This window comes from Portunus trituberculatus, chromosome 47 (genome assembly GCF_017591435.1).
Source record: "Portunus trituberculatus isolate SZX2019 chromosome 47, ASM1759143v1, whole genome shotgun sequence".
NCBI classification, from domain to species: Eukaryota; Metazoa; Arthropoda; class Malacostraca; order Decapoda; family Portunidae; genus Portunus; species Portunus trituberculatus.
This window is the reverse complement of record NC_059301.1, coordinates 15,622,266-15,637,253: the sequence shown is the minus strand read 5'-3', so window position 1 is coordinate 15,637,253 and position 14,988 is coordinate 15,622,266. Positions and strand designations below refer to the sequence as shown.

Below are 14,988 nucleotides of genomic sequence, written 5' to 3'. Positions count from 1 at the left end.
GTGTGTGTGTGTGTGAGAGAGAGAGAGAGAGAGAGAGAGAGAGAGAGAGAGAGAGAGAGAGAGAGAGAGAGAGAGAGATTGACGGACAAAGAAACACACACACACACACACACACACACACACACACACACACACACACACACACACACACACACACACACACACACACCATCACTAACACCATCACTAACACCCACAAATTTCACTACCGCCAGTCCTGCATGCCACACCGCTCACCACCACCATTACTCAGTGTTGTTTGAACCGTGGAGCACACACTTACCACCACCACCACCACCACCACCACCACCACCACCACCACCATTACCACCAACCACCACCACCACCACCACCACCATTACCACCAACCAGCCAGTGCTTTCTCCCTTCCCTTGCCTTCCCATGCCTTCCCATCCCTTCCCATCCCATCCTCCCATACACACTACTTAGATCAATCACCCTTTTTTTTCCCTTCCTTTGTAATTGGAAGTCATTTTTCTCCCACACGCACACACACACATACTCTCTCTCTCTCTGTACGGGTATCTCTTGGTTAGCGCTGAGTGTGTGTGTGTGTGTGTGTGTGTGTGTGTGTGTGTGTGTTGTGGTGTTCAGTGGTATTAAGCCGCCGGGAATCAGAGGCGCTGTACAGTTTTGCTGGTCTGTGCACAAAAGGGAGCTGAACACACGAACGAGTCACAGATATTACATTTCTCGGTACATAACAGCTGTGTGTATGTGTGTGTGTGTGTGTGTGTGTGTGTGTGTGTGTGTGTGTGTGTGTGTGTGTGTGTGTGTGTGTGTGTGTGTGTGTATAAATCACCATGCGTAAGTGTGAATGCAAGCTACACACACACACACACACACACACACACACACACACACACACACACACACACACACACACACCGGTCCTCGCACTGCATCTTCCCTCCCTCCCTCCCTCCATCACACACACACACACACACACACACACACACACACACACACACACACACACACACACACACACCGGTCCTCGCACTGCATCTTCCCTCCCTCCCTCCTTTCCCTCCCTCCCTCCCTCCATCGCCGCACGGACTTGGAGGCTTGCACGGTTAGTTTGCATAATGACGTCAGCTACTCCACGTCCACGACTTGCCCTGCGCCACCGGGTATAGTCAGTGGGTGGGGGAGGGCAGCGGCGGGGAGGCGGGGCACGAAGCAAGACGTCAGGGCAAGGAGGGTAATGCACGGGTCGAGTGAGCTCTGATACAACTACAGTGCTTGGTGGTGGTGAGCAGGGTGAGCAGTATAGCCAGGGGTCAGGGGTAACAGGGGTAGTAGGTCCTGTCTTGGATGGGCAGGGGAGCGGTACAGGCGAGGATAATGACTAGTGTAAAGCGGTGAGGAAGGTGCAGATGGATTTGTGGACATACTCTCTCCTGATCCAATTTTAAAGTTTGAAGGGAAAGGCGAGAGAAAGGAAATAAAAAGTGGCGCTCCTCCTTGTGCCGCTGATTAAATTGCCGAGGAAAGTTACGAGTCGACGAGGGGACAGGTACTTGGCGGCTGCGGCTGTGACGGTGACGGGGAAGGAGAGGCAAAGTTCCGCCGTGAGATTAGCTTGAATTACAGACAGTCTCGCTGCTTCCTCCTCCTCCTCTTCCTCCCTGCTCCTCTCCGCCGGCCATCGTCCATCTCACCTTTACCTCTGCCACAAGTCTGAGTAACCAAAGCGGGGTTTAGGAACAAGGAAGCGCTTAGTGGCGGGCACACATAGGCTCATCACTCCTCCACACGTTCCCACACGCAGCGTCATGTGTGCTTTAATCTCTCATACATCTGGTCCACACCCGCATCCCGTATACGCCGCGATTTCCACTCCCACACGCACGCTACCACATTGCCCCACACTGCCCCCACACTGCCCCACACCTGCACACCCCACACCCACATCCCTTTTACGCTCCCACACTGTGTATCCTCCTCGCACTCATGCCCGTCACCACTCACACCCACGCCGCAGCCTCGCACTCAAAGCACGTCATTCCCTGCACTTCCCATAAGGCGTGGGAATGTCGTGCCTTGGCTTTCCCTCACTTATGGAGTAAAGTATCGCGGTTCTTATATTTTAAAAAGGTGATAAAGTTTAAACGACATGCACAGCGATGAGTAAATCTGGCAAGGATGTGTGTGTGGGAGAGAGAGAGAGAGAGAGAGAGAGAGAGAGAGAGAGAGAGAGATAGGATGGCAATGTAGAAGAAAAGTAAGGTGTTCGTAGGAGGACATACGCGTGCACCAAATAGCGACAGATTTTTTTTTCTCTTTTTTTAGTTCAGAATGGCAACCGAATGTTTTGAGAAATAGACTAGAAAATATGAGAGTCTTCCGGATTTGAACTAATGATATGAAGTGCATGGTGGGGTGAAAACTTGAAACTGGAAGAGAAATAAAATAAGTACCGTGAGTGTAAAGATACGAGAGAGAGAGAGAGAGAGAGAGAGAGAGAGAGAGAGAGAGAGAGAGAGAGAGAGAGAACGGAAGCAAGATCAAAACATGAGAACCAACTGACACATTCTTTCACGAGCGTCTCATCTTCTCTCCGCCACTGGGGCCAAGAAGGAAGGTACGTGATGGCGACGCTATCAGTGACGTTATCAGTGTGTGTGGAGGCAAGGACGCCGCCACGGACTGCTCTTCCTTCACAGCAGCAGCGGCAGGTCGAGCGAGGCAGCGGCGGCGGCGGCACGAGGGGCGGCGAGGCTCATGGGCAGAGGGACGCGAGGGATGAGGGGACGAGGGGATTCACCAATCGATCATGTTGATTTATTGCACATCCGCGGCTAGGCTGTCCCCTCCCCTCTCAGGCGGTGCAGGAGGGAGGCGCACACAAGAGAATATACTGCACTACTCCAACGGCCTGAAAAAAAAAAAAAAAGTTGTCTGTCGTTTTTGTTACACCGTATAGATTTGTTGCAAGCCTCCTCGTGTTTGTTTAGTGTGTCAGGTTACCTTTGAGGAGTGTGTATGTGTATCTTTACACGGCATACAACAGTTGTCTCTTGTTTCCTTGCCACACCGTATATAAGCTTTATATTGCTGCCCTCGAGGTGATTTGATGCGTCGGTAACATTGCAACTTTCAAAGCGCCATATACAGAAACGCTTCCTTCTCTCACCGCTGCTATTTTCAATGACCTTAGAGACAATTAGCCGAGTTCTAAAGAGTATTTGACCTGTTGATAATGTAGAAAACTTGTTAACATGTCACTAGAATTAGAGAAACACCCTTAAAAACCCGTGTCACGTCAAGTAGAGCCCTTTGAAAATAGTGAAGGTGCTGTAAGGCGCGGAAATGTTTTAGAATATGGTCCTTTGTCTCCGGGAAGTTGTTGTGATGCGCGTGGTGTTTGCTCGGTGCTTGCTTGGTGTTGTGTGATTGAAGCCACGCAAAGCAGAGGGGTGAATGTTGACGGGTGGCCAGCGTCTTGGTGTGCGTTGCTTGGCCAGACGGATTTGTTGTAACGTGAGATCAATATTACGTTTAGGTTGATGTCATTCTCCGCGGCAGTTCAGTTGAGGTCCCGTTGAGCTGCACCAAAGGGCGTCAGTGGGGAAAAATGTAACAGGAAATTGTTGTCTCGTGATTTAATTTTTGTTTTACAGTTTGCGATTACATTTACATACACATTTGCATACGTGATTTTGGTAGGAAATTTGGGTGTCATTTTTTTCTCCCTAGCGGCAAATAATTGTTAACCGCTAGATGGTGAGCAGGAGAGGCAGTGGAGTTAGTATAGATCTCTCTCTCTCTCTCTCTCTCTCTCTCTCTCTCTCTCTCTCTCTCTCTCTCTCTCTCTCTCTCTCTCTCTCTCTCTCTCTCTCTCTCTCTCTCTCTCTCTCAGTTCATGTTCTTGGTTTCACTCTAATTATAAATCAAAGATGGCGGGTCTGCGTGTGTCTCCGCCTTGACATTATAAGTGATAAGTTGATGATCGCTAACCAGTCTTCTTTCCTCTCTTTGCAGGAGTCGCCCATGGAACTGAGCTTTCAAGTGGTGGCCACGAGGAAAGTGAGGAAACGACGCCAAGTGTCTGCCACTCCGAGCGTTTCTGGGGACAGGGAGGAGATCCCGGTGGTGAGCAACAACACTCCGCCGCCAGCCGAGGAACCTCCAGAGAAGGTGGCGAGGATTGAGGCTCCCTGTCCCGACACTGCTAATGTCATGCTCACGGAGGGCCAGACTTCTATGGACACCAGCCCTCCCACTCCTCCTGAGACCCCAGAGGGAGGACAAGACAGGGAGAGTGAACAGTTTCCTGTGGAAGGGCAGACTGTCACTGACCCACAAGGCGATGACAATGGAAACACGACCGACGGTGAGGCGCCAACGCTGCAGCAACAACCTGAAGCGGAGCATACCATGGAGGAGGAGGCACCTGAACTGGAGGCTGAAGTGCCCCTCACTGTGCAGGAGAATGGGCTACCTGAAGAGAACACGCCGCAGTGCAAGGAAGAGGTGAACAGCGAGGACACAGATAAACACCACATGGAAGCCAGCGAGGACTTCGACACCTCGAAGGAATCAAACGACCTCATTGTTGATCACGACTCTGAGACGCCGCTGGAAGTTGATACAAGCCACGAGACGGAACCAGACGGAGAAGGGGAAGGCGACGGTGACGGCGACGGCGAGCAGGATGGAGACTCAAACAGGGGCGGAGGGAAGGACAATGATAATAACGGTAATCATGGTGTTGACGGAGAGAAGAACGGAAAGCACTGCAGAGACGACGAGCAGGAAGACAGTGCCATTGACGTCACGGAGACTAGTGCCAGCGAGCCCATGGACAGCGACGATAAAGACACGGACCTCAACGTGAGCACGGAGTCCAATGAGCTGGAAGTGGAGGAACCGTCTGAGGTCGGCACCACCACGCGGGAAGTGCAGACCGACGAGGGTCCGCTCAACCTGAGCCAGGGCTACAGGGGCGACAAGAACTTCCGCAAAGACTGCTACGTGTTTACTGATAACGAAGACGATGAGGAAGACTGCGGGGATCAGGAGGAGGAGCATGATGAAGTGGGTGCGCTAGATCTCTCCCGCCACGCCCGCAGCGTGAGGGAGGCAAGGACGCAGCGCGAGAGTCTGGAGTCTCCGCCTGGTGACACGGATGGTAAAGGTGAAAACCGCAACGCTCGAGGACAAGGCACCCAGACGATTCTCTCCATTACGCAGAGCAGAAAGTCTAAAAAGCTGAAGCAGCAGTCCGCGACTTCCACCGGGGCATCCACGCCAGCGGTTCAGACGGCGTCCATGGTTGCACCGATCACGAGGCCGCCCATGCCACTGGACTGGGCGTGTTCATCTTTGGTGCCCGCGCCAGTCAACCCTCAGGCTGTTGCATTCAATGACCTCATGACCTTATCCCACGCCGCTGTTCAGCTGCAGCTTATGGCGCACCACGCTCAGGCACAAGCTCAAGCCCAGGCGCAGGCCAGGGCACAGGCGGAGGTGCAGGCCAGGGCTCAGGCGGAGGTGCTCAAGAGCCTCAAATCCACCGAGTCTCTGAGTTTCGTGAATGGCTCAGGCGACACGCTCACCATCAGTCCTATCACCGCCACGTCACCGGATAACAAGTCCAAGACAACTTATTCCAAGGCCGTCACCAAGTCCCACCACACTCCAAAGACTGTCAATGGCAACACCTACAGTAAAAACATGAATAACAAATCTCACAACACAAGCAAGTCAGGAGGAAGCATCAGCAGCAGCAGAGTCAGCAGTGCTGCCATCAATCACGGCAACATCCGAACAATATCTAAGCCTGGCCTCGCTGCTTCCCTCAAAATACCAAACGTTTCTGTCGGTTCCAAGACCAATGGCACCTCGGCCCTCCCCACCCCGAAGCCGGAGAAGGATCACCCGGAGAGGACTGGCGACCCGGTCTTTAAAATAACAAACCAAAAATTAGCAGAGTTCGTCAGAATGCAGAAAATGAAACAAAGAAATCATTTTAAATCCAGCACCACCTCAACCACCACCACCTCATCATCATCGTCATCATCAAATCTGAGCTCATCGCCTTCCCTGAGCACTTGTTCCTCCTCCAAGCCTCACACCAACAGTCCCCTCAAGGTCTCCTCCAGCTCAGGACCGACCACCAGCCTCAGCAGCTCCGTGACTCGGCCTAACACGGGTTCTAGTCAGAGCATTCGTGCCACCAACACCAGCGTCCGTCAGATCCCTAACCCTTCATTTATTCGCCAGCAGTCAGAGTCTCGGATCACCGGTGGCCTTTCTGGGCTGGGACTGAACAACAGAAAACCTTCGGAGTCCATTAGTAGGATCGAGAGTCTAACGAGGTCCCTGCACGAAAAGGTGGCCGCCTCCTCCCGAGCGGCGATCAACTCCGCCGCCAGATAAGCGGAGGAGGACGGCGAAGATCCTGAACTTACCCTCAGGCTGCCCAGCCTCACGGTGACCGGGCGCTGTGGCGACCTGCTCATGGCGGGGAAGAACGACAGAAATCACTTATCCAGAGTCCCTCCGCACCCCATCGTTGCTGGTGTAGACTTGGTGCTAGAGGTGTTGTGCTTTTACTTCCTGTACAAAGTGGTGATGTGTAAATATGGCAGCCACCCTCTTGTAGGTGTGTACCAGCGGAGGGTAAAGTGGATGTTATGCCTGCGTGGTGAGCCACGCCGCTCGGCCCCGCACCCTGACGGGCCCTGGACTGGCTGGCTCACTATATGCGTATTCCATTGACAAAACTTATCAACCCTTAGTGATGTAGATCTGATATCTGGTGGGACAGGTCCACATACAAAACAGTGATATAGTATTTAGAGGTAGCGAGTTAAGGATGAACTTTGGCTTGTAATCTGGCTTTAATTTGAACTTTCGGTGGTAGTGACGACCCCGGACGGTGCCTCGCTACAAGGTCACTGCGCTTGCTGACTCTGTAATGACGAGGTAGTTTACTTTTAGTTTGTTTTCCAGGCTCTCCCACGAGTCTATTCAAGGGTCCACCGGCCCGGGATTGCCTCTCCCGGGGCCACCGAGGCCCACAGCGAGGCTCATGTTTTCTGCGGTCGTCCTACTCCTGCGTCACCAAAGAGCTTTTTCCGATGCCGACTTTCCCTTCCCTTTTATTGTTTGTGCTCCGGCGTGTGTACATAGTGCGGGTAGTGGTAGTATAGTCGTGTTTATTATTCCAGTTGAGTGTCGCATATAATCATGACTCTTCTTTTTGTCTTCCTTCCCGTAGTTCTTATATCATAAGCACATTGTTATATCGGGCAGGACACTCAGTCTGGCTTCTCTTCTCCCGTGCATTATGCTCCACTACCATATTATTGTTCTTATTTATACCAGTGACCTGTGTACACGTAGTGCTTAGTTCCCGCCCTGGCCGCGGTCACGCAGCCCCTCACGCATGGCCGCGGCGCCCCTCACTTCGCTGTTGATTGTTTGTTTACTGTGTTAGTTCCTGAGCATGGGTGCTGCCGAAGGAGGATGTGACCCACAACTGCTGCCGCCCCGTCGTCCTGTGGGACACCAGGCTCCACTCGCCCCATTCTGGTTCACATGAGTAAATGTACCCACCGGCTGAATGTAGAGCTTGAGATGAGTATTGAGGGCAGAGGGTACCGCAGTATAGAGTGGCCTGTAATTAATTCTCCTTCGGCAGTACAGAGGTGAGGAAAAAGAGTGTTGTTGGTAAGAGAGGGATGGCGCAAGAGGGACTAAAAGGTTATTCCCCTCCTTCCTCCAGCACCCTCCCCCTGTCCCAGGCTCTCCTCCCCTGCTGGTCGTCTCTCGAGTCCAGTACGTTTCGGTTATGTTCCTGCGGAAATTACTTTGCGTTACAGTTGTAAATTATCCACATCATTATTGTTGTATCCAGTAAGATTATTTTATTATTTATGCAAAACATGCGTGCCATGATGAGTTTGTTTGTCGTTTTACGTGACTTATTTGTATGAGTGTTGGTCAGTGTCTACCTTGAGGGCATTCGTTACTCGCCGCTGTCAGCCACACGTGTGCACCACACACACACACACACACACACACACACACACACACACACACACACACACACACAGGATCACAGAACTGGTCCGAGCAAGCCAACACGCTGCCGGTGCTGGTGGCGGCGCTACCTCGGCAAGCCAGGTCAGCGTGAAAGCAGACAGTCTTGCCGCCAAACTCGACAAAACGCATGACTCATGGAAAGTCTCTTTAGTGCGGGTCAAATATGTTTCTGAGGATTCATTGAGTCGGGTGGAATTTTCCCGATACAGATTTAGTTCTCACATTTCAAATGCGGCCACAAGTTTTTGCCAAGTCCTCCACAGAGGCACCGACACAGCTACGTATATCTTCACCTGGTAGTACAAATGCCTTAATGAATAGGAGCATCGATATAGCTCAACATTTTAGTTGGTGGGTTATTTGTTTCCTACTGAAGGAATCCGCCATCTCAGACACCGTGACCCTTCGGTGCAGGATTTGGCTGTTGCAGCCTGCCTCGAGGCTCGCCGCGGCCACCCCCGCCACCAGCACGGCAGCGACACACCACCACACTGACAGTAATCAAACATACTAACTAATGCCCGAAAGCACGCAATGCACAAAAGGTCAGCAATCACAGCGTGGCCACGGAAGCCGGAGCACCACACCCGACGCGGCGGCCGCTCACCACTCCCGCTCACCAAGGGCGTGCGTGCTGCCCTCTGTCGGTCTGGTCCTTTCCTGGGGACAGCGACTGAGGCACACCTGGAGCGCGGCCCAAGTGTGCTGCCAGGTACACTCAACACTTAGGGCATTCGTGACTCCTGCGTGATAATATATACAAATGTATATATTATATACATTTGTGTGTTTGTGTTGTAGTTAGTATGAATGGAATATGCGTCTCTATGTTCAAAATCTACACTTAAATATAAATATATATATTTACTGTTGCAAGGGTCAGTTTTCATTGAAGGTTCATCCTGGACGGCCTTCTGCCTCCCTCTGTTACTCTGTGCTCCTCTGTGTGTGAACGCCGACCGCGCCTCCCGCGGCTCAAGTGGCCCCGGGCGGCGCCGGCCGCTGGTGACGTCATGGGTTTTATCTTCATTAACTCAACGAGCTCTTCTTTTTTTTCTCTTTTCTCCTTGAACACCTTTGGTCTTCATCATTCATTGAAAACTCATGTTATACCATTCCTATCTCCTGTTCACATTGCATCGTTCACGGTCATAATTTTCCCATCTCCCAACCGTGGCTTATTTCAGTTGTTAGTGTATGACGTGACATGTGGAACGTACGTTGTCATTCGTGTCTGCGTGGTGCCCGTGGCCATGGTGGTGACCCGGCACGGTGGTGGCGGCGGCTACACCACTATCAGACAGCAGCCGGTGTTGCACCCCACCGCTAATATCGCAGCCGTCACCGCCACCGCCGCCATCACCACCACCACCACCACCACCCGACGCGGGAGGGCTGCCGGGCTGTATTCCACCCACAATCTGACATAGCTGCGTCCTTCTCCGGTATTGTTTACAATGTGCGCGCGTACACACACACACACACACACACACACACACACACACACACACACACACACACACACACACACATACACTTCCACCCATTGCCCCTCGTGCCGCAAAGAGTGGGAATTATAGTAATTAACAGAAAACAAGATATATAATTGTACCTGAAACTCGATGCCAACACCCATTCTGCAGCGACGCGTGGACAGCAAACTGGTGGCCCGCCCTGCCCTCCCGCCACCCCACCACTCCGTATACGGTGTCTCGCATACACGAATGTTATATATATATATATATATATATATATATATATATATATATATATATATATATATATATATAAGCATACAGACGTACGTATCACCTATGTAGTATACATAGATATGTATACACACGAGAGAGAATGTGTCGCGCCTAGGCAGAGGCTGACGGCACCGACTCCTTCCCTCACCCAGTAAGTGCACTCTGTAGGGGTACAGTGGACGGTGCTTGTTTTGTATCATCGCAGTCATCACATGTAGAGGTGACCCATGGAGAAAAATAAAGTATACTGGATAATGATAACATCTTTTATTTATGAAACACACTGCGCTACGCTAGAGTTGTTCACTCTACACCAAGTGAAGGATTACTGTCGGCAGTGCTGCGGCACCACTAGCTGGCCGCTTCTGCCAGAAGGCCGCAGACAGGTAAAGAGTGTGTGTGTGTGTGTATGTATGTCTGTGTGATTTTATGGAAATTGACTATAGAAACGAATTTACTTAATATCAGCTACATAAACTAGAAACACGCGCATTCTCTCTCTCTCTCTCTCTCTCTCTCTCTCTCTCTCTCTCTGTTTTTCACACACACACACACACCTTCAATGGGTAGGGAATGAAGACACACTAACATCCAGTGTAATCAGTTCTCGCACCAGACTATGCTTAATATCTCTCCTTTTCCACGCCAGCGCCGCGTCCACCAGCTCACTATCTCGCCGAGTTACCACCTGCGCTATAGAAGTGTGGCCCATTATTCATGCATTCACCGGCGTCACCCTAAAACGTCAAAATTACATAGTCGGGAATAATTTACCGGAAATGAGAACCCATGATTTAGTAGCTGTTCGTAAAATGTAGGCGATTAAACTGACGAGAGAGAGAGAGAGAGAGAGAGAGAGAGAGAGAGAGAGAGAGAAAATTATTCAGTATCAAGTTGGTACAATTGGTCATGGTCGTAATTCACCCGCTTAGGAAGAATACTGTGGCTTAATAAATGCAAGGAAAACGAGACACGGTACTTATGTGGACGCGCGTTACTGCTTCTGGAAATATTTCATAATCAATAAGTACCACATGAAATATAGAGCAGTCTATTACCAGTATCCAGCACAGCAACCCTTGGCCGCTGTGGTGCTGGGGCGGTGATCAGAGACACTGCCCAAATGAAGCAAGGAGAAGGTGAGGGACGCCATGTGTAGCTTGTGGGGGTCACTGTCCTGTTACAAAAATGAACGAAAGCTTTAGAAAGTCTCCTTGAACGTTCTGCTTCGGTATTGTTTTCAAATGCCACGATTATTATCATAAGTCACGTTTTCATGGTGATCTTCGTAAACTAATTTGAACACTTTTTGTTATTTATTTTCCAGTAGTGTATACCCTTTCCCTGCTCTGTGTTGTGTTGGTCAGTGCAATATTAGACGAGCAAATACCAAAGCGTTTCGAAAAAAGAAAGTGAAGCAGTGCGACTCACTCTCATGCGAGTCACTCTCACCCAGCCATAGAGACGCCAGTGTAGCCGTGGGTGTTTCGTGGTGCGTGTACTGGATTTTGGGTTCCCTCGATCACTTATTTTTAGTGAAGGTGAAGCAGGACCGCAGAAGAGCTTCCCGTGGCTGCTACCTACAGTGCAGGAGGTATGGTGAGTAGGTGATGAATGTATGTGGACGTGTATTGTGGCGTGTAGTGAGTGATTCTTTTGCTGGCCAGACTCGTAACGCAGAATGGCCGAGAAGCCCGAGTTGCCATGCCGTCATATGTAACGCCATTCTATTTTCTCCATCTTACGTTTCATAGAAGTCTAGTTATTGTCCCTCTTCAGTCTTCTTAAACCCCTTAGTACTGGGACGCATTTTTCTATTGTGTATTTTGGGTATGATTGGACTATTTTATTTTAGGATGGGTCTATGGAGATCAGAAGATTAATGGCAACAGTCTTCACTAATTCAATCCCGACATAAATATTTGAAGCTGTATAAAATCACCAAATAATAAGCAGAATAAATACGGAAATGCGTCATGGTACTGAAGAGATTGAGTCAAGTGAGTGGTGTCCAAACTGGGAAGAAGCTCGAAGGCCTAGCTAGAGACGCGAGAAAGTCTGTGTGCGTGACGATAGCCGATGCTGACAGTGAGGTTGCATGCCGCCTCCTGCCGTACCTAGCACCCACAATACACCACTCAGTCTACTTTGGTATATTACAAGCGGCTCGAGAATCTTTCATTTCGATGATGTACAAGTCCTCGCTCAGGTTAGCATGTGTTCTCTTCCTTATCGCCGCCACATCCTTCACTGCCCGACACGCCGCCACCACTACTGCCATCCATTTCAATGCTGCTCTTTCCCCATGCTGTACCGCCGCCACCACCACCACCATCACCGCCACTATCACTAACTCGTCAACGCAAGCAATGATTTGTATTAAGTAACGCTTTTCTACCTCTCCACGACTCTTTTCAAAGGATTATAAACGTTTTTTTTTTTCAGTTAACCTCTTCAGTACCATGGCACGTTCCTATATCTCTTCTACTTGTACTATTTGGTGAGTTTATACAGCTTCAGAAACTTACGTGGGGGTTGAAATAGTGAAGACTCTGGTCATTAATCTTCTGACATCCATAAAGTCTTCTAAATGTCAATAAAATGGTCTAATCATACCCAAAACTCACGGTAGAAATGCGCCCCAGTACTAAATGGGCTTAATACTGTAGAAAGCTTGTTAATCTGCCACTCGGATCATAAATAAATGCATGTAAATCACAGAAGCGCTTTATGATATGGTCTTGGTTATAGTATCCTCTCAATACCACACCCATCACCATTACAATACAACTCGCGCCGCTTCGTAACAAATGCCCTTCAGTAAAGAAACCTTATGAGGGACGAACAATTGACGGAAGAACAAACATAAGTAAATGAATAAAATGTTTCAACCGGATCGAATGAAAACGGCGAAGAAAAGCGTGTATTTTGATGTTATTCTTCTGAACGTTTTGTATCTTACTTTTGATTTAGGGCTTTTTTTTAGGTAATAGAGTAAAAAAGGAAGGTAGGAGAGAAGGAAAGCCAAGAGGAGGAGGAGGAGGAGGAGTAGAAGAAGAAAAGAAGAAAACAGTGATTATATAAATTCATCAGTGTTGGAAAGGCTTGTTTTGTAATGTTTTATGAGCTTTTGTAATGGACTGGCCTTTTTTTCTGACTGACTGGAGCCTTTTAGTAAATCAATGGACTGGAGCCTTTTAATAATCGAGTGGAACCTTTTAGTAATGGACTGGAACCTTTTTGCAATCGATTAGAGCCTTTAAGTAATGGAGCCTTTTAGTAATCGACTGGAGCCATTTTGTAATCGACTGGAACCATTTTTTAATGGACTGGAGCTTTTTTGTAATGAACTTGAACCGTTTTGTAATCGATTGGAGTGTTTTAGTAATGGAGACTTTTAGTAATCGACTGAACCCTTTTTCTAACTGACTGGGGCCTTTTAATAATTAACTGAATCCTTTTTGTAATGGACTGAAACGTTTTAGTAATGGACTGAAACCTTTTAGTAATGGACTGGAGCCTTTTAGTAATGGACGAGCCTTTTGATAATGGACTAGAGCCTTTTTAGTAACCGACTGGAGTTTTTTTTGCAATTAAGTGGAGCCTTTTTCTAACTGACTGGGGTCTTTTAGTGATGGAGCCTTTTAGTAATGGACTGGAACCTTTTTTTGTACTTGACTAGAACCGTTTTGTAATTAATTGAAGCCTTTTAGTAATGGACTGGAACCTTTTTTTTGTAATTGACTGAAGCGTTTTTGTAATAAACTGGAGCAGCGTGTACCAACTATAGAGGCAGTAGGTGTTTCTGACGCTTAAGTTACGACCAATTAGAGAAAAAAAGACGAAGAAATCCAGGTCATTATCTTTCACAACCAGTCTTTATGCAGCGCACGACATTAAACGAGTACACTTTTAACCCCTTCAGCACTGGGACGCATTTTTTACCATAAATTTTGGGTATGATTAGACGATTTTATTTAGACTGGCAAGGATCTATGGAGGTCAGAAGATTATTGGCCACAGTCTTCACTATTTTAATTTAATTCTCACATGTGTGTCTGAAGTTGTGTAAAATCACCAGATAGTAAGCAAAATGATGTATGAAAACGCGTCATGGTACTGAAGGGTAGTAGATATTGGTGAACATAAAAGGAGGACATGAAACAAACACAATGCAAAAAAATAATAGATAAATAAATAAATAAACAGGAGCAAGTTGCAGCGTGGAGGTTGTGGCGAGGTAACATCCGGCGCCTGGTGCAACGCAGAGCACCTCAAAGTGTATCTGAAGGAGAAAAAATTGCGCACTAATTCATAACTATGCGTGCAACAAAGCAAGATGACGGTGAATTAATGCTCCCCACACCCACCTTCTCTCTCTCTCTCTCTCTCTCTCTCTCTCTCTCTCTCTCTCTCTCTCTCTCTCTCTCTCTCTCTCTCTCTCTCTCTCTCTCTATTCATATCTGTATCTATTTATCCATCCATCTATAATACATATACGTACTGTAAAGTAAACAAATTCAGCGAGGAGCCTAAAGGATGAGCGGCTGCAGGACGAGCACAGCAGCGGCGGGAGTGACTTTTGTTCGGGCAGGGCAAGGCTTAATCAGCACGGCGCCCCATCACTATACAGACAAGACACAGAACACTCACTCCCCATGTATACACTTCAAGACGGAAAGCTTATGGTTCATCTACTTCCTGTGTGTGTGTGTGTGTGTGTGTGTGTGTGTGTGTGTGTGTGTGTGTGTGCGTGTGTGTGAAAGTGAGATAAACTTGACAGTTCAGAAGGACAGAACAAAGAAAGCCGACTTTCATTCACAGCCACATCGAACGAAACAACTCCACTGCTATTGTCAACGGTATGCCATGAACAAAGGGACACACACACACACACACACACACACACACACACACACACACACACACACACACACACACACACACACACACACACACACACACACACACATAGAGAAGAGAGAGAGAGAGAGAGAGAGAGAGAGTGTGTGTGTGTGTGTGTGTGTGTGTGTACTGAGGATCGTAAAGCTGAGAGGCAGTTACTTCAGTATTAGCAGCACATCAGCAGCACATCCCCCTACCAGATTTCTTAAGTATTTTAAAGTGGGTTTGGCAATAATGTTTTGGTAATGACATG

At 48.7% G+C, this 14,988-nt stretch overlaps 1 protein-coding gene across 3 annotated transcripts in view; it reads left to right on the top strand.

Annotated features, from left to right (window-relative positions):
- The window catches only part of LOC123520636 (probable serine/threonine-protein kinase tsuA), a 135,050-nt gene extending 124,962 nt beyond the window's left edge, over positions 1 to 10,088 (top strand). For all 3 annotated transcript variants that reach the window (XM_045283116.1, XM_045283114.1, XM_045283115.1), the window contains one exon: positions 4,009 to 10,088. In XM_045283116.1, the coding sequence (XP_045139051.1) occupies positions 4,009 to 6,408 (2,400 nt within the window). In that variant the 3' untranslated portion in view covers positions 6,409 to 10,088. The remainder of the gene's footprint in view (positions 1 to 4,008) is intronic.
- Positions 10,089 to 14,988: the final 4,900 nt, after the last annotated feature.